Below are 20,536 nucleotides of genomic sequence, written 5' to 3' on the forward strand. Positions count from 1 at the left end.
ACACGACATATCGTGCTTTTGGGTCTGTTTGGTATATTTTTCAGCGATGTCCTGCGTTCCGTCAGACTGCGATTGTTTGCATGGGCCGTTTGCCGGTACTGCGCTTTGTGATATTGAATGCCTTAGTCTGTAAGTTATGGTGCTCTTCTATGAAATACTGATATTGGTATGTGGGCTATTTGCCAACCTTTGAATTTGCTCGCTGAACGGCCAGCGGTAGAGCGTAGAGGGCAGGATAGGACCGCAGGGTTTGCCAGTACCTGACTTCCTCTTTTGTAACGGCGACGGAAAGACGTAATTTATTGAACCGCGGCTATAACTGGATAGATCAAGGATAAAATATGGACTGTTTTATTCCAGATAATTTCTGGAGTCCCAGCATTGAATGGTTAAAATACGCCGCAAGCTCGTCTACTCGAAGATTCTATAAGATTTTCTAAGACTATCAATTTTGTCTTTCAAATGAAATCAACTTAGTTTTTAAGACGTAGATTTTAAGAAAGTGGACGCAGAGAACGTCCACGGTGCCGCTATTGATGTCGTGTACCGGAAGACTCAATTCAGTGCTAGCATCTCGCCACACAGCTTCCACAATTGCGCAATAGCTGTTATTTATTAGGCTTTCGTTACAGAGTCCAGCTGGCACTATAGTTTTCACAGTCGAAGCCGTAAATCTTTCTTCAAAATTAGCGAAGAGGTAAAAAAAAATTTGGAATGTTGAAAACCACTAGTTTAAAATTTTTGATCTCCAGGTGTCGCTGAAGAACAAATATTTACATAATTTTACAAATAATAATTCCTGGGTTTTGCTGGCTGATTGATAATCAGTTTAAAACAATGTCAAACTATTGTGTCAAAAAGGTCTTATCTTCAGTTTTCTAATAGTAAAGCCTGGTATACTTACGCAAGCATTCTCAGTGTTGGTGAAAGATTCTAAACCCTGAGACGCAAGTACAGTCGAGACCGAGTCTCGGCAAACTTTAAATTCGGGTCGTGGGGATTAATTGCACAAGTGGGGTCGCTACTGTTCTAAGATCCGAGTCATGGTATATTTATTAGACAACATTGGGATAGATAAATATAAGTTCTTGCGTTAAATCAACGTTTTCGATAATCGAATCAGGACATAATATTATGTTTTGACAACATTCACCTCGGTATAACTACGGCCTATCTTGGGTTAATGCCGTAAAAGAGGACATTTCTTATTTTCGATCGCAACCTGGCAAATCATAGTTCAACGGAATTTTTCTTGAGACTCGCAGAATCAAGTTAATTCTCTCTGGCGGTTAGTCGAGTTCGAGTTTGTTCATTCACGTCGATTCTTGAAAAAGATGACTCCAATGCTATATGTCGCGTAGATGTACCGAAAGATCTCACGTGTAGTGAGTACCAGCTTGAGGTAGAGCACACACTTATGGGTGACACCGCTCGATAACCATTACTAGATTTATCGCGTCTTCTTTCAAACTGGAATGCCATTTTTTTACATTTCTCAATTTTGTTTATACAATGTGTACTTTCGGCATGTGAAAAAATAAACTACTGACTTGGGGTAGATCCCACGCTCCTATAGTACTATCTTGGGGTAGATCTCACGCTATGTTTGGGGTGCGATATCCAAGCCTGTCTCAAAAAAAAATATAATCTTTCTGTGTTCACTGCCACGTTTTAATGGTAAGGTTGTCATTTACTAACAAAAATACTGCAGCCGACGTATAGCGGTAGACCTTAGCATCCAGTTTTCTTTTTAGTAATCTGAACAAAATCAGTCGTAATGTCGATTTTGCTATTTTATTACCAAACAAATAATATATACATTATTATAATAATGGATTGCAAAAGGTATAAATAGATTTGCTGGATTTCGTGCCGTTGTCAAAGATAAATTCTTTATTTCAAGCTGAAGAAATAAAGTTAAATTATTCGGTGAAAATAAAAAATAATAAAGATATAATTTCATTAATATAAAAGAAATAAAACACTGTTTTTTTATAAATTAAAATTTTTGTGAAAAAACTTTCCTTTATTTCGGATTAAAGAATTCCAACGCATAAGAGAGTTGAACATTGTGATCGAATCTCATATCTATATATAAAGGTTGACATTACAAAACAATGGTTACAACTACGCTTGTTTATAGTAATACATGCACAAACGGTAAGACGTGAACGTTATAGTATAATTTAAATTGCAGAAAAATTTTATCTGGGAATTGAATTCATTGAAAAGATTTTACTAATCTAAATTTTTAGATTTTTACTAGTTGTGCATGTTTCATACCATATTGGTTGTATTGGGGAAATAGACCTCGCATTACTTCGCTTCCATGGGGAATGAGATTTTTGTATAGACAAGATAGACAAGCGGCGGGTGATAGATGTTTGTGAGATCATAAGTGCCACAGAAAGTGGGAACAGTGTTACGCAATAGTTACCTGACACGCGACAATCGAGTTCATTGATAATTTTGAATGACGTCATAAACCTTTGATAAATTTAAAAGATAAAATAAACAAGCATTGATTGTGGGAACCGGATAAGATAAAACATCGGAACACACCCGCTGTCGCAAAGTTTGCTGAAGAAGCTGCTTCACAAACTCACTCACAAATGGATTGTTTTTCGACCATGACGTCAGAGCTCACAACAAAAAATTACATCAATCGTCGGATATAAATAAAATGAATACGATTATGTTCTCCGTTGTTGTATGATTATATTGAACGAATACCGAATTTATTTTTTTATTTGAGACTGGGTATGTTTTTGGGCACGAAATTACATACGAATCGTTTTGCTAAATTGTTGTCAGGGTTGTTTGTTCTCCCCAACTAATGATGGGCCAATCCATTTCAAAAGCTATGTCCTTGAAGATGTTTGCAGCCGATTGAATGCTATTACTTTTAATTTTTGGATTTTTTCTACAAAGACCCCGCCATTAAAATGAGGAATTAAAGAAAACACCCTTGCCACGTTTAAAAAAATAAATTATTAATTATCCAGTTAGAGTTAGGTTTGGGAATATTTGAAAATTGGAATTCAAGCGCAATCTGCATTCCTAGCCCTCGCCCTAACTGAATAATTACTAAATTTTTTCATTTCGAGCGGCAGCGAGAGTACAAAAGATCCCGTGTTTTTCGAATAAAGTGGGATCCGATATTCCCACCAAAATTAGAATTTTATTTTTAATTATAGCGGTTGGATTAAGAGATTGAAACTCAATCTTGGGATAATACGTTTTCAACGCAAACGCGAGGTCATATTTTATTGTAAGCAAATTATCGAATGATTCTAAATAGAAATTTGTGTCATAAATTGTTGGAAATGCGACACCAAAACAAATTTAATATAAAAAGTTCATTCATAAACATTCCACGTCCGAAGAGCCTTGACAAGGCGCGTCAATCGTAGAAGTAGGAATGTTACAATGAAATCCATTCATAGGATTTGTAGAACTTATCATTCGTTTATATCGTTAAGTGCGTAATTTCATCAGTTAAAGTCGCCTTTGATTTTTGTGACCCGACGCCATTTTTCATGTAAAAGCGAATGATTCACATCACATCCTTGCCATGATTGGGCGGGGTAATGCGATACTATAATGCGATTCATTTAAACGGCTTCGATGAATTAATATTTGACAAATATTAATGCCAGTTTTACCACCAAGCTGCCAAAAACCATCAAGATCTTCTTAAGTTTAAAACCATGGGATCATTACTCTTTATTAATATCTTCGCGGTTTTCCACGGCGCATTTCCGATTTGGCAAGCCTGTCATACTACAGTGGATTGGAAACTGCGATTTATTTAATTACGATGGAAAGTTTGCGTGTTTAAGATACGACGTTACGTTTTTCATTAAAAAAGGAGGTGAATGAAAAAAACTTAATATGTATGTTTCACATAGATTTTTGATGGCGTTGGCCAACATTTTTGTCGGTGAAATACAGGCCAATTTTAAAAAATTAGTGAATTTCATCGCCGTTACGTTTTTCGTAAACACAGAGGTAAATAAAAAACTTAATATGTATGATTTACATTGATTTTTGACAGCGTTGGCAAACATTTTTGTTGGTGAAACACAGGCCAACTCAAAAAATTAGTGAATTTCTTCGCTTATGTGTTTTTAATAAAAACCGACATATTTGGCATTGACTGACATAAGCCGTGTAGTAATATATTAAAACGTTTTCTCAGGAAGAAAAACTTTTGGTGAGGTTGTCGCGGATGTCGAGACAAATTAAAGACAAATTATTGAAATTATTAGCAGAAATTACCATCGCTTCAAACGTATTGTTTTACATGAATTGGTTTTTACGTCAAATGATAATAACGCAGAACGAAGATCGTAATCAATTATACCGTCACAGTACACTGTTAAAAATATATATGAAAATTATGTGTATTTTCAAAGTTAGAAATATTACTGCTGAAAGCTTACTAGAAACCCGTTAACAATCCATTGACAAGAGCATGCAAAAATATTATCAGAAAAGCGTATTTGTTGTTCTAAACATCTGTTCATGCGGTATTCTTTTTTACAAAAGTTTTATATATAATGCAATACGATTTTTTTCTTTGAACGAGGCCGCCAAAGATCCAAGTTTCAAGCACAATTTGTGCTTCAGTGATATTAGCTTTACAATATTCTACGAAGGTTATTCCCCAAGAAATATGGCGGCTAACTTCGAAATATTTTACAGCATTATGGAACCGTTAAATTTGATTCCCAGGGCTTTCTTCAATGAATGGCGGCGATAATTTTCATGTTTTGTCGTATAAAAATAGGAGAATAATATGTGATCGCCTCATCGCAGTTCAGTCATCGTCTTTGTATAAAATCACTGTCGCTCTCAACTGTGTTCATCACAGCGTGTCTTATAGTTCACATCATCACAGTGGTTTGATGTCTTATCTCCCTTGGTAATCAACTTTCGAACCGTCGAGGTTTCCCATGAATTTTTGTGTCGAACATAATTATCTCTGCTCCACCTCACGAGTAAAATAATTTGCAATGCGATGGCAGATACACCCAGTCGTTACAAATTTGATATTTTGAGTCTCTTGCAGGAATAGTTCCGCAATCTTTTACTTTATGAGCGTCTTTCATTTTTGCTGGATCAATCACAATGTAGGCTTTATGCGCAGTCATTGCCATTCCGCATCGTAAACTTTGAGCATCTGAAAAAGTATTTTCAAATATTGGGTTTTGGTCTTTTGGACTTGTAGAAAGTGTTAGATTAGTTCTCAAAACACGATTCGTGAGTCAAAGACGGGTCACAGGTTAAGTCCGTAGTCGAATCAATCAGTGAGTTAAGTCTCACTGGCGTTTGGTGGCGTACGTGTCCAAGTCATTTAGATATCTCGAGTCACGTCAGTTGGTGACTCGAGTGATGATAAGGCCCGATATTGCATAAAAGTTCTGTCGGAATATAGGCGAAACAATAACATAGGCTCTGGCGATGTCACAAACGATGCGCTGTGGATGCGTTTGCTATTAGGCGTCTCTCATAAGTTAAATCGTCACTTGTTGAATCACTGTTTCCTGACCAGGAAAAAATTCAACGGTTTTAGGGGGAGAATTTGATGTTCGTTTTTGCAGGTAAATTTGCCGATTTTCTTTACTTGTTTACGTTATGTGATACATATTTAGAGGATTTTTCAAAAAGGACATTAAAGACCATCATTTAGTGGCGGATCTACCCGAATAAATCTGGGATATGAATACAACCATCTTGGCTGTGAACTAACATAAGCGATCTCACCTCTAACGTTGACCGACATCACTGGATCGCTGTGTTTGCAGCTTCCCATCTGAAACCATTGTGAATATCCGTCATAAAAGTAAATATCGACAAGCTGTCCTGTAGCTCTGTGTATTGCACGACTAGGTGACTCAACGTTCATATCAGTTATGCAAAGTTCCTTACTAACTCTTCTGTCTCGTCTGGACGATTGTCGCTTTACTCTTCTTCTGAAATTTAACAAATTCGTTTGAAACTAGCGCATTATACATGTTATTAAAGCAGTTAAATAAGCAGTATTGGTAGCAACTTCTGTTAGGCGTTGACATGCCAATCGGAACCTATGGAACTACTAGTAGATTAGAAACTAAGTGTAGTAAATTGGGCGCTCCCGTAGTATGTGCAACAAGATATCGGACACCTGAACATAGTATGTGTACCAGGTTAAGGTTAGGCCATAATTTTATTCCAATTTTTATTATTTTAGTTCTATTACGAGTTCGGGGACTAGCCAAATGACTCCCGTAGTATTTGTACCTGAAATTATGGCCTAACCTGATACACATACTACGTTCCGGTGTCCGCCATCTTGGTGCACATACTACGGGAATACCGTAAATTGAGTAGGCAATGTCGTAACGAATAGATTTCTGTTATTTTCAAATATATCCTCTCATTTTTCATAATGACTTCTTGTGAATAACCGTGGTTAGAGTGAAATGTGTCCGAAAAATTGTATGAAAGTGATTTCAGTTAATTGTGATTTGCCTCTATTTATCTAATTTCACAGCCGAACGCATGTTAATAAAGTTTCTAACCCTGACTTACTTTACAATATTTTTTGGTCGCTCCAAATTTTCAAAGCTGAATGCATTATCGTCGCCGTCTCTTTTCGATCGTTTCTTTCTCCCGGATGTGCTAGGAGTCTGGATATCATCTTGACTTTCTACACTTCTACTCAGTCTTGAGGACGAGAATGAAGATTCGAACTCAGATGAAAGTCGTAATTGATTTTGTTGGTTCACAAAAGATTTCACTGAAAACCAAATCAGTATAAATTAAAACAAGAGGGCAATACTTGAATATAGGCGATTAAACTATCATTATCTGACCGAAGTTCTGGTAGCCTATGTAACTCAAACTGAAATTTGGCTCAGTACCGAGTTAGCGAATTCAAAACAACGAAGGAGAGCCGTGGCGGCCACACTTAACAAATTAAGAACATTGTTCCCGTAGTCAGTAGTTTGTTTTTTACCGTATTGAAAACACACATTGTACATACAGAACGAGGTAAAAGAAAAAATTACCTCCTGAAATATGCGCACCAAGATGGCGCACAACCTGAACTCAGGTTGTGTACCAAGTTGAGGTATAGGTTGTGCGACATCTTGATGCGCATACTTCAGGAGTACCAGAAAAAATGCATTCAGTGTGGAAGGGGACGGGATAAACCAGTATTGGTTATCGAGCAGCGTCAACTATAATAAGAAATTAAAAATGAACAGTAAAATTTCGGGTGATATATCGGATATCACAGAAATCAGAAAAATAAATAAAAGCATAATAACATGGGAAATCTCATATGATCTCGTCTACCAGGTACTCATATTAACATACTCACATGTGCTTGTTGTGTATAATCCGCGTCTCCCACTCATCACTGATCCTCCCATGCATAGAGTAAGCTTTGGTTTGTTGGCATCGAAGACCTGTGACGGTACATTTGGTGAAATTTTAGTTTGGTGATTCAAATCGGGTCATAAAGAGTCATTTCAAACGATTCTTGAACTAATTTTTAATAACAAACTTGGCCGGGCTTCTGTGCCATTGTAATATTTTATCTTTTTCAATAAACCAATCAAATATCCGAGCATCGACTTTATTGCGACTTTATTGTTTATTTGCGCAAATCAACAGCGGCTAAACATTTGAAATACCAGCAATTGCGAACATTAGCTCGCTTTAGTGTTTTCCTCGACATTGTCAGTTTTTAGTTGTTTAGTTGTCAGTTTTTTAGATATGAAATTACCAACTAAATTGTTCTCTTAGTTTAATTACGGAAACTTTTTTTTCGGATTGAAAGTATGAAGTATAAAGATAACATAGATACTCGTTCAAAACTTTCCAAATGCTGTTATTCCTCATTGAAACTATTACAAGCAAATCCATTACTGCGCTTACCTTCTTTGCAATGTCAGGTGCAGCGTCTTCAAATCTGCAAACAGTTGAATTTCTATAAGCTTGCAACTCGCATCTTCGTTTTGTTGTTAAACTTGAAAGATCGATCCTGCCTGCTTCGTCAGTCTGAGGTTTTCCTCTTGTTGGCCTTGCTCCTGTAGAATGATTATCTATGTTAGAGATTTTAAAATTGGGACCTCACCCTCCATCTTGGGACACGCGAGCACAGCTCTTCGCTATATATCACTCGCGATGACTAAATTGATTTAGTCTGTATGTTGTTTTTGCTTCCATTTTAATTATGTGACCGATATGCTTTCATTTTTTTGGTTTCTTATTATAAATCGTGGCGCATAAAATATCTGATGAAAACATCCTTCATTCTGAAATCACATAGAAATAGAAGCTACTGCTGTTTACTTTTGGTGAATGATTGGAGAAAATGTGCGAATTGCAGATATGTGAATTACTATTACAACCCATGGTTAGTAGGTTCAGTACAACCAGGCAGCCATACTCTTTGATCTCATTGTACGGTGTAACGTTTTACTGCTGTATTATTCACTTTCACATTCGAACTATCTAGTTGTGTTGTGGTTTGAGTAATTATTGATGGGAAACCGCTGACACGTGCGCGCAATTACTCCAAGCAATTAAACGATGCTGAATTAATGTTTTTATAATTATCATGATTAGTTTACGTTAAATATTTTATACGGCCCTCATATTCACTCTGAACAAGGTTATATACAAGCATCCACGAAGCCGGAATCTACTCGAGTCGGCATTGCCTCTACCTAATTTGGTGAGATTTGTTTTGATGAAATGAACTCGCGGTTCACCATTATATTTACTAATATTATCATCTTCACGGGTATCGTTGCTCAATAACTAATTTCTATATATTTTTTTGTCTCCCTTTATGCTTAAGCCCAATTTTAGATTATTTTATATTCATAATATACAAATGTATTCTCAGTGTGGTGAAAAACATTAACTACTGATTATTGTTAGACGCAATCGGCCGTCAGTCATTTAGTTCAAGTTTCTGGAATTCAGACCAGAAATTAAGTAATTTCCTATCATTAATGCCGCGCGCTAATGGCGTTTTACCATGTTTTCGACAATTTGTTTACGAGGTTTAGCAATTAAAACGTTCAGAAAAGCCGCGTTAATCTGAGGTATTTACCGCTTACAATGTCTAATTCCGTCTTGCGCCCACTCAATGATAAGTGTTTTAAATACTTTTGTTTCAAATGCGGAATTTAAGAACTTTTTTAAGCAAAATAAGATTTGCGAATGAAAAGTATCAATTTTCAAAAAAAAAAAAATTCACCAAGTTCTAGCCGAAATTTGAGTTGATTGAATTGGGAACAACAGCGGATTGCGATGCATTTTCCATTGACCCAGCGACCAGCACTATGTGCCATGCACGGTGTAACAATATTAAATATGTAATGACAAATCGCAGGAACACACTAATGTCGTAGGTTATTTCAAATAATTACTTTGCTTATCACTGGCTGTTTGTCTTGAGATTTGTTTGGAGAGAAAGGGTATAAAAGAAATATATTTTGTTGAACTATAGCGACTTCTGAATTAACAGAAGGGGTGCATCCATAATCAATAGTTTGGGAATGAGATATAAATATGTGGTGTTGCTCAGGGATTTCTCAACATTCAGTCACGGGTCACCCGAGTTTTGAGTCCGAGGTCAAATCGAATTACTGAGTAAAGTCGCTCTGGAGTTAGTTGAGTGCGAGATATTACATTCACATCAAACCAAGCAGTGAGTGTAACACTTGTCGATTCCATAAATCGAGCCTCCCAAATACATTTTGTCAAATACTGAATTCAAACGAACCTGTGGTTGGTTCCTCGTCTTCGTCGTCAGGACGCTCGCAGCTGTCTGGGATCTAAAAACGAAGATGATAATGAATTAGACAGGTAGTGAAAATAAATGATCGAGAACTTAGTAGTAAAAGTGTGGTCAAGTACGGAACATAAATTCTCGATATTTAATATTGTGTAAACTGTGATCCGGACATAGTCAAGTCTAACGCCTTAACCGCTTTGTCATTGCACCCGCTGAGGAAAAAGAGATTACCGCTTTTGACAAAAATATTGTAAGCGAATTGCAACTTTATATAAATATCCGGAATCATATATTTTCACATCTACACAACTCGGTCGCGAACCGCCGACACCTATCGTATTACATCATAGAGACCGTATTTTGATATATTATTACATCATAGAAGCCGAATTAATTTTGTTGTCATCCGGTGTTTAGCAGATGACACCAACTACATGAGAGTTGCAATAACAAAATTTTGTCAATGTTAGGTTGCAAATATAACTTTGCAAATTTGAGGTATTGCTCATGTCGTTAGGCGCGGTTAAATTACGTTACAAATCCGGATCTGAGTTTTTCCTTTGATTTCAATTTCTGTTTACATAATAGCTCAGATCAATGGTTTGTTTCATTGAAGATTTTATTTGTAAAAATGATACAGCAAGATATAAATCTATAATTAATAGGGTTTCGAAGATTCAGTTTATTATATAATATCAACTTAAGAACATTTTTCATAAAATCGTGTTACTCAAAGTATTATTTGTGTACAGTTCGGGCTACACTGTAATAACGAATAACAGTAGATTTAGAAATTATCCGAACAAGTCTAAATCGGTCAAACAAAAAAGATTTGATTATTTATTTTGCGCTAGAACTATTCTGGTACTGCGTTTTATTTACGCATTCTACGTATCGACGCATGGAAACTTATTAATATTCCTTGGTTACTATTTTATACGTTCATTCATCAAACTCCGCGTGAAAGCAGACGCAACGTGCGTAGAAACTGACCCGAAACCCATAAAAAATGTCAATTTCTATTCATTTTAATATTTGTGAAAATATCGTGTCATAAACGAATAGAATGGAACATTCTGAGTAATTGCGCAAAGTCACTTATTTTGATTATTAATATCAATTTGCCATTTCCTATTTTACACTTATTCAATTATCTTCAAGCATGCCTTACGCTATTACGTAGATTTACGTTATGTTTTATGTTGTCACGCATGTGCTATCAATAAAATGGATTCTTCTGACAATTGGGTTCGTATACCCATTGCTATTTCTAACTTGTTCACGTACGCAGCGTTGCACGAACGTATTTAAATTAATGGCGTGCGCACAAAGTGACGTTTTGCGCGAACTTTTCAGAAATGTCAGATTTAATTTTATTCGCATTGCTACCAATTTATAAATGTCAGTTCACTGTAACCGAAAGTAAAATATTCAAAATAAATACTATTTATATATTTAATTGCTTTGAGATGACTGTGGGCTTGGAGTTAGTATTGTTCTTCATTTTCATGCGACGTAAATCTCTTCACTCTAAACAAGGGTTTGCAGTTATTGGGGTGGCTATATGTGAGAATGGAGGATCGATCTCTTTTCGATTCTGCACTGCCTATCTCATTTATAACACCCTGGGCGGGGCATAGATTGTTAGCCTGCGACGCCAACTTGATCAAGTCCAACGCTTCAAGAACTAGGTAGAATCTATTACCCGGAATAAGACAAAATATGTTGGACGTTTAATATGAAACATTTAGAAGTGATGATTAAAGTAACGGATAAAGTGTCGTTTGAAAAACATGATCGTTCACGAAATTAATACCAACGTGACAAATTAAAATGCAAAAATAAAAGTTTTCCAACAAGATGGTTTCGATTGATATGAATAGAGCATGAATAAGGAACATATGATTGATTGAATGCCTCTAGCTATATCCGAGAATGAATAAAAAAATGAAAAAATGACCCATTTCAAATAAAATTAGGAAAATAACAGAAAATAGTTGAACTGAAACTTCGAATCGTGCATGGATTGGATAATAAAGTGGAACAAATTTGAAAACAGAAAACCAAATGTGTTTGAACATTTTTTAGAAAGTTTGAACAAATTTTATTCCTCGTTAGAACCCAATCACTCATACCCATTTATTGAAGATTCTGCAGCACCGTTTTCGCAACTAAATATTAACATTAATTGAATATATTTTTATCAGGGATATGGAATATTCGTAAGTTCTACACAGACTCTCGATTCCAAGGGGAAAAGGAATAACTCGGCTTTAACTCCAACTCTGGGGAGTGGAATATACAATTCCATATTCTAATGTAAACATCTCGAACCATGCAACCCTGGTTGTTATAGTGGTTTTGCTAACCCATCTGTACAAAGGTATACATACACATCTCAGTAATGTTGCACATATCACAAGTAAATTGCTAGTTTAAGTAAAACGACGGACCAGATAAGGAGTATTTATTAGTTAGTTTGGCGATACAGGTTCCAAGACGGATATAATTTTTTAATATTATTTGTTTTCAAACATCTTTCGATTCATAGTAAACATTGTTGATGACTTGTTCCAGGTTTTTGACATTTTATTGCGCTAGCAAGTAAAATTATTTTGCCCTTTTTTTCAATCCTAATCAGTTTCATATTCAATAATTGAAGAGGTGATTTCCTAACGAAGTTCCTATCGTGGTTGAAAACTGATTTTTGATGTGAAATACTTGGAACTCTGAAAATAACGAATTGTCAAAATGTTTTATATCTTAGTCATAGAAAGATGCATCTCATTTAGAATTCCAAGAAGAACAACTTAATCTAGAGAAAGATATTTGATCCGGATTTTGGTTTTTCAATTCTCAAAAATCCGACTAGAGACAAGAAATATTGCAGAACATCGGTAATCGCTAATGCATCATCAACTTGACAGTTATGATGTTTGATTTCCATCAGTGCTCAGGGATTATCTGAATTCCAGATTAACCTCCAGATAACACAAAAAATTACGCAATTTAATATTAACATGCGAGAGATTTCATATGTTATTCACTCCGACAAAGCCCTGTACAAACATCGCGTGTCGGTAAGGAGCCACCATAGCTAAAAAGGTTCGGGATATTTTCGACTCAGCATTCCTGTTTTCGTTTGTAGTTCAATCTTTGATGAATTATTAGCTATTGATACGACTCTACGACTTTTGCACAGTTTGGATACTTAGTATTCTTAAATATATATTAAAATAATACTGATCAATTTGAGAATATGAAAAATACTAAACGAAAATATAAAATGAAAATTTCACCCTAAAATAATTTAGGTCCTCTTTTTCAAATCCGTTCATAAAGAATGTAACCCACAAGATAAATCGTAAGATTTGCGACCAAAACCACAAATATGGAAATGCAAGATTATAAGTGATTTGCGGTGTTGCGTTGACATGAGACACGAGATGATAGTCAACCTATGAATGACATCATTGTGAACAAATCTCTCTCCCACGAGATAGAAACATAATTCGATATTTTCACTCAAACCTCGCTGTCAGAATATAAGCTTAGACGTTTAATTTGCCCGCAAAAGGAATTTTAATTTGAGCAATTTTATTCCAAAATTTGAATTTTGAAAAATATAACGACATTCAATAACTTTACTTAGACTTACTTTGAAATATTGTTTTGCCAAATTGATATGTAAATTATGTTTGTAATTTCGGCCATAAATTTCATAGAGGACTTGTTGATCATTTTTGGGCGAATGCTGTTGTAAAAAATCCTGCTCTCCGCTACGAAAAAACCGATCGAATTCAAATTTTTTAGTTTGAGTTCTCCAATATCCGATATTTTATTCAAAATTTTGCCGTTTATTTTTGATTTATAAGAACTTTTTATGGAGTATGAAAAGACCATATTCCGTCGCACTTATTGGTCGATCTTTTCAGAAAATTCCACTCTCAGCTAAGGCCTGGCGGGATCTTCTATATTTGAGCATTGCTCTCTTGTCATATTCTATGTTGTTATATGAGTATATACTTATTAAAATTTATGAGATTTTACATACAACGTGCGTATTTGGAAGCCCAAGTTCATTTTTGGGAATCGGTTTAAAAACATCGTTGTGCAGATCTATTCAATTAGAGGTCAAACTTAATGAGAGTCTATGATTGACTCAAGTGAGGATAAAAATAGTGAAAGCCTGCGGCGACTGACGTTATTTAAAGTAGTTCTGACATTTGTCTTAACATGGAATCTAGATTATTCTAACATTTTGATGCGACATTTCCTACATGAGAGATTAGCAATGCTTAAACCTCATCAAACTACCTTCAATCGACAACATCCGATCTCTGCCGGATTTATCGACAAGGTATTTGACAACGGAACGTTACGCATATTCTTATGGGCGTGAAGATCTAACGCGATGCTACATCAAACTTTCAGGATCCACGGCTCGTTTCAAAAACTTTAAGCATTCGTGCTCTTCTATAAAAAGATCAGTTTCAGATCGTACCTATCAGTTATTTCATGCCCCACGTTTAATATTGAAAAGCCAACAAACGAAAACAAAAGAGTAAATGAAACAATAACAGTTGATTTACTCAACGTTGATTTACAAATTACTGCGGTCACCGGGAACGGTACCTATAGTGAAAGACTGATCGTGCCCCACCGAGGATCGCTCTGTTGCTCCCTTGATGGGCTGAGGACCCAGTTTAGAAAACTTTGGTCTAGCTAGAGTACCGACAATTTGTAGTTCAAAGATCTCTAGTTTAAAGAGTCATCCAGTTTGTTTCAAGTACCGATGGGTTAAGCTCCCTTGCCGAGATTATTAGAAAAGGAACGCTCCGCGATATGGGAGGCCCGCGAGACGATTGATACCAGATTAATAAAGTGACACATTTGACACATATGTTGCTATCGCGTTATGTGCGGTCATAATGCCATATTGACCACATCAATTAGTCAGAGATTATAAAAGACTTTCCGCCAAACTTACGCCGCCCACACTGAACAACTTCCTCTGTAAAAATATGCGAAAAAGGGAATTTATTTCAATACCAACCGATAACCTACGTGAATACAACGAATACCTACATGTGTGGAAACCGTAAATGCCTTAATGTCTCGATCAAATGTAAAATATTTGTTTTAGGCTGCGGCATGATATCAGTTTGACATTAAATCGTAGGGAGTGTCTCCATCCGGATAGCGAAACCAAAATTTCAATGAAATCATGCAAATTGGTTCCTAGAAAGGATTAGAACTCTAAATTTTTAACTTTAACCTGTGATGCGACACAATTAAGTCTGACGCTTTTACCACCAGGCCATCTAACCAAAGTAGGTTTGATTTTATTGCAAAATCTTACTCGAGCGTTTGTCCTACTTATACGATTAATCACTGACTTTTTTAAATGAATGAAATATAAAACAATATTTTCGTGTCACATCTTTGAATCTAAATAAAGATTTTGATAATGAGTTAAATAATTTGATGGAGAGGAATAGGAACCATAAAGTGCAAATAAATTAATACGTGATCCCTGGCGCCATATGGTCTGAAAGTGGATATCTGACATATTGAAATTTAGGGATAGATGGATGTATGGTTAAATTCAGCATTTGAACGGCTTCTTCTATAGAGGGTTATATGGCTGCCATATCGACATCGGGTTAGGAAAAGGGATGGATATATGGTAAGGTACTATCTATAATATCTATCGTCTGATCTGTGTGCTATTGGGCTGTATTATAAACAGCGTCGCAAGTGAAGTAAGTTTGACAAAACTTGTTCTGATTCCTAACAAAAGCGCTCGGAGATGAATGAAAACTTGCTATGCGTTAGCGTTTCGGTAATTAACAAGTAATTACTCTCGCTAAGAAACTGTACAAATAATATGGAGAAATTCTTAGGTATTTTTAAAATTCTGTTTTTTTTTACGCAAACGTATCGCGTTGTCTCGTGAAATAATTTATATCAGGTGATAGACACTGTGGAAAATTATGATATGTTTACTAACATCTTGCAGTATTTCTATAAATTCACTTTATTTAGATACGTCGCGAGATAATATTGATTTAAACTCTCTAAAAAATGAAGAATGATGCAGAAAATTTATCTATTTTCTGATCTTCCTGGTGTAGACGAAAATAACGTGAAATTGCAAGTAATTTTAACAAAATTATTTACAGTGTTTAAAAATATCTGTAATTTTCTTGAACTTGCAGAACCCGTCGTAATTGTCTCCCACTCCTTCAGAAAAACGCGTTTTTAGCGAATTTCGTCATATTTATGGAAAATCATTTGGTGTGTTAGTCACGGTGACACGCCTGTACCTTGTAAAATCTTTGAGAGACAAACAGGAGGTTCCCGAATAAAAATATAAGTAAACAAACAACATGCAAAGATCGGGACTTCACGCTTATATTTGATAAAATTTCATTATTACAATGCTCTTAATACTCAATATAGCAATGCTTAAACATATGGACACGAAAGACACACATAGCTGGAGATTTTTACCAGGTTTATTCATATTAATATATGCATAACTGGTGAAAATAGTTTACCCGTCGTTTTGACTATAGATATACACATTCGAATGCAGACAAACTTCATCTGGCTACCTGGGAAATTTTCAATTCTCGCGTAAATCGCGTTTTTCTGAAGCCGAAATTAATTCAGTCAATCAATATACTCTAATATGACATTATATCCGATTTATTTTAATCTTAATCTTTGTTTTGTAAACACAACCGACAGCCGAAAGGTTCCGACTTTGGTCCTTGTCAACAAATACTTCACAGGATCAGCTACGATAAGCAAAACATATTGACTACTTCATGAAAAACGAAAAGATTTTTATCAGGTAAAAGAAACACAATTTGTTATGATTTATAAATCACTTTCCAAAGGTTTATTAGAACAAACTTTCATGAACACCAATAACGAGATAAATATTTACTAAGTTAGAAAGGAAACTGGTTCATATTGCTTGCTCTGATTTATGTATTTTCGTTTTAATTGGAGAAATTTAGTGTTAAATTCAGTTTTATCTAAGTTTTACTTTTCAGTTTTGTTGTTTAACATTTTTATTAAACATAGGATAAGATCATTAATAACACGATACTTTTCACAGTCCTCTCGCTCCGATCAAGGCTATTCGCCACTGCTACGTAAGGACTCGCTTTATTTGAGAAAAACTGAAATATTTTCGATTCAGTTTCCGCTTCCTTATTTAACACATCCTTGATGCTGGTGAGAATGGAATTTGGGAGGCCCCAAGATTTTAACCAGTGATGGTAACATACATAGCCGAGTCTAAAGCTTACACCACCAGGCCATCGCGACCACCTTGAAACATCGCCAACCGTCTTTCGCGATAAACAACAAATTTGGTCGAGAAACATTAAAAGCAGACATTTCGGAAGAGCTATTCTCATATCATTCGAAAACTTGTTCTCTTCTGAGTTGAACGTGCAATGACCGCAAAACATTTTACGTTTTAAATTTAACCATCAGTTTAACGGATAATTAAAGCGACGTCTGCCCAAATGACTTAATTTCAGTGAGAAATACAAGAAATATTCCGCCATTTTTCTTATTTGTCACAAAATTGACGACATTCGATTTTAAATTATTGTGATTAAACAGGTTTTGAACTTTCCACATCTGGTAAATTTCATTCCAAACATTTCACTTTGTCACGCGATAGTTTGGCAACAGGAGTATTTATTTGTCATCGCCTTATTAAATTATAATTAATCGTGTTTAGTGCATAAATGAGCAGTTCACATATTCACACTTCTACGTTTGGGTCTAGCTTCATAGCTTTCTGTATTTCTGCTCTACCGTTTTTTGTATTTCTCTGTTTAACCCTCCCACAGCCGGTAAGCCCATATGGGCTTTTCAGCGCTATTAAGGCTAGCTCATGGTAACCTACTGTTACTATCGCTCTTAGCTGTTTATTGACGTAATGCCCTGGTATGAGAGAAGCGATAAAACCTTCCAGCCGTGACGCAAAGTGCGAATCGTATATATAGCGTGGATTTCAAAATTGCCTGTCAGACGTCTGAAAATGTCGACTCAGCTCAGACAGGAAATACTCCTTTATAACGACTTATTATTGTTTTAGCATGTATTTTCAGTCATACTAACCATCCCTGACCATCCCTGGCGCTGTGTTGTTTTGATAAATATGATTTCGACTGCTCCTTAGTTGGCAGAGGTATGGAGATTTTTTGTATGTAAAAAAAACGTAAAATTAATGGTAATTTTACCGCGTAAATGTGCGTATGGGATTGTTTACGTCGTTCTACGCGCATTTCCGTCGAAAAAATTTAATTTTTTTGCATTGGGGGTGGTCTGTGCAGTAATAATAAGAGCTGTGACGTCATCAATATCGGTAATTTGACCTTGAACTTGACAATACTGTAAATACAATTGTGAATTTCAGAGTAATAACCATTTATGCTATAATAGTCGTTTTGGTATTGTTATGTTAGGAAAAACTTGACGAAAACGTTGAAGAAAAAATTAATTAATTAGGAATTAATTATTAACCCTCTACTGTACACAAAATATTTCAAAGTTCAATTTTTTTTTAAAAATTTTTGAAATTTTTTTGCAAAAAATTTTTTTCGATGAGTGTGTTTTAAAGATATATTGCTGAATAGAACTCTAGCAGACGCTTTCAAAAAGCCATGAGTTAAGATTTAGGGCTTAATGGTTGACAAAAAAAATAGGTTTAAAAAGACCCCTAAAATGGTCAGGGATTTGAGCTGTCCGAAGGTTAATGACATAACAATACACATTTGTCTGACGGTATTGTGAGGGCTACATATGTCATTACCTATAAGTTCCAACTAACTTTACTTTACTCAGGAACATCAATCGGTAAGTAACAATGTGTTTTTATAAATTTATTGTAGGGCTCCGTAAATAATAGCCAAGCTCTTCACGGGCTCCATAACAACGAAAGTTTGATAACCCTTTGACCATGCCATCATTTGGCTTTAAATGACCAAACAAACTTGGCACTAAAGTTCCATATCATTTATTACATCGTATTAACTATGCGGAAGAAGTGTTGAATTGACATCAATCATGATCACAGCTATTTAATTGACTTTTCTTTGAACCTGCAGGAACTTCATACTTCAAACGAATGAATATTTCAGTTATGACGAAATTATAATCGGTATACGACGCGAAATAAAAAAAATTCCCCGAAACACTGCGGACACATAAGCGGTGTCCACTTGCAAGCACATACGCACAGATTCTTAACGGGAGCCAGGGATGGGGTTCGACATTAGCATGTGTTATTAACTGGAGTCAACGAATCATGTGTTATACAAAGACGTAAACCTACTCTTTTTAAAATTTGCAAATACTAATTTATTTATTACTGAAATAGCAGTAAAAATCAATACATTGCGTCTCAACCTCAAACACAATACCAAACATTTTAATAAATCTTTAGCCAAACGAAAGAATTTTGCGGCACACATCAAACACTTTCGCGGTACACTAGCGCGCCATGGCACACAGTTTGAAAGCTCGGATATTGGGAAACGACGCGCTTATAACGTCGGGGAAATAAACTCAAAACAAATACCTCCCGCGAATCGCATTTTGTGCTACATAACAGTTAGTTTTAGATCAGAAAGTTGAACCTACCAGATAAGGGTCATCGCTGTTCTTCAGGCATCGGTCCATGCATTGGAATTTCGCTGAATCGTCTTTTTGAACGTTGTATAGCGTTCCATCCCTCCTCCACGGCGTCGAGAAAGTAGTGTGGGCCGTTCCTTGTGGCTTATAACACGTATTACTGCAAACTTGATTAACTTGCAAGCAAACGCTTCGACAGACTCTCGTGGCGCTTCCACTATTTGGTTGCCCCGAGTAATGGCGCTTGAAATCGACGGCAGGTCCCGCGGATCCTTCCATTACCATTGATAATATAAATAATAGGTTGATTGCTTTAGTACTGCTTCCCATGGTCTGTGTGATTTCCATTGTATTTATTATTATAAATAGTAAGTATATATATTTTATATTTGAATTAAATGCTAAAAAACATAAGGTGCAAGAATGCTACCATAATTAGTTGGTGTTTGGGACCACACATTGCTATTCATAACCTACTGCCTATATGGCAGCCTAATAGGCCTACGGGGAGAAGGCAATTCAAATGGCGATCGGGGCCATTTCGTTAATTAATTATCATATTAATAATTTATTATCACCGTATTAAATATGCGGAGAAGTGTAGAATTGGTATTTCTAACCTACTGCCAAAATGGCTGCTCAATAGCCTTCAACAGACGACGCTATTCAAATTGCGATTCTAGCCTATTATTTAGTCGTTTTCATCACTCCCGGCGAATAGAAACCAGAAAATCAGACTTTCCCGACTCTGATATAGTTTTTGTTCTTCAGTAGTCGTTTGTAAGTTTTCTATTAATATTAATATTCCACATTCGATATGGAGGCACCCATTGCTTTGGGTAAACCTGTGTATACTACTTGGCTTGTAGAACAAACACGATTGGTTATACCCGAAGTAATTCAACTACATAAAAAAGCAAATTCGTAAACACTAAGTGACGAATATTCAATTTCAATTGATTTATTATTTAAAGCATCCAACGCTGTGACATACATATGCAGCACTGCCGCAAGTAACTCGATATCTCAGTAAACTTTCACGATTGAAATCTAATACGTCCGCTCTGT

General features: G+C 35.7%; 1 protein-coding gene across 2 annotated transcripts; it reads right to left on the reverse strand.

Moving 5' to 3' along the window:
- Positions 1 to 4,119: 4,119 nt before the first annotated feature.
- On the reverse strand, positions 4,120 to 19,861 carry LOC120335761 (uncharacterized). 2 transcript variants are annotated; one of them, XM_078110122.1, is made up of 7 exons: positions 19,478 to 19,861; positions 9,791 to 9,842; positions 7,930 to 8,081; positions 7,370 to 7,457; positions 6,577 to 6,784; positions 5,770 to 5,975; positions 4,120 to 5,185 (listed from the first exon to the last, which is right to left on the reverse strand). In XM_078110122.1, exons 1-7 carry the CDS (start codon positions 19,814 to 19,816, stop codon positions 4,998 to 5,000), a joined length of 1,233 nt encoding a protein of 410 aa, XP_077966248.1. In that variant the 5' UTR covers positions 19,817 to 19,861; the 3' UTR covers positions 4,120 to 4,997. The 2 variants fall into 2 exon arrangements, with proteins under 2 accessions (XP_077966248.1, XP_039259313.2); XM_039403379.2 differs by having other exon boundaries at positions 5,770 to 5,978.
- Between the last annotated feature and the right edge of the window lie 675 nt (positions 19,862 to 20,536).

This window comes from Styela clava, chromosome 2 (genome assembly GCF_964204865.1).
Source record: "Styela clava chromosome 2, kaStyClav1.hap1.2, whole genome shotgun sequence".
In the NCBI taxonomy this organism is placed as follows: domain Eukaryota; kingdom Metazoa; phylum Chordata; class Ascidiacea; order Stolidobranchia; family Styelidae; genus Styela; species Styela clava.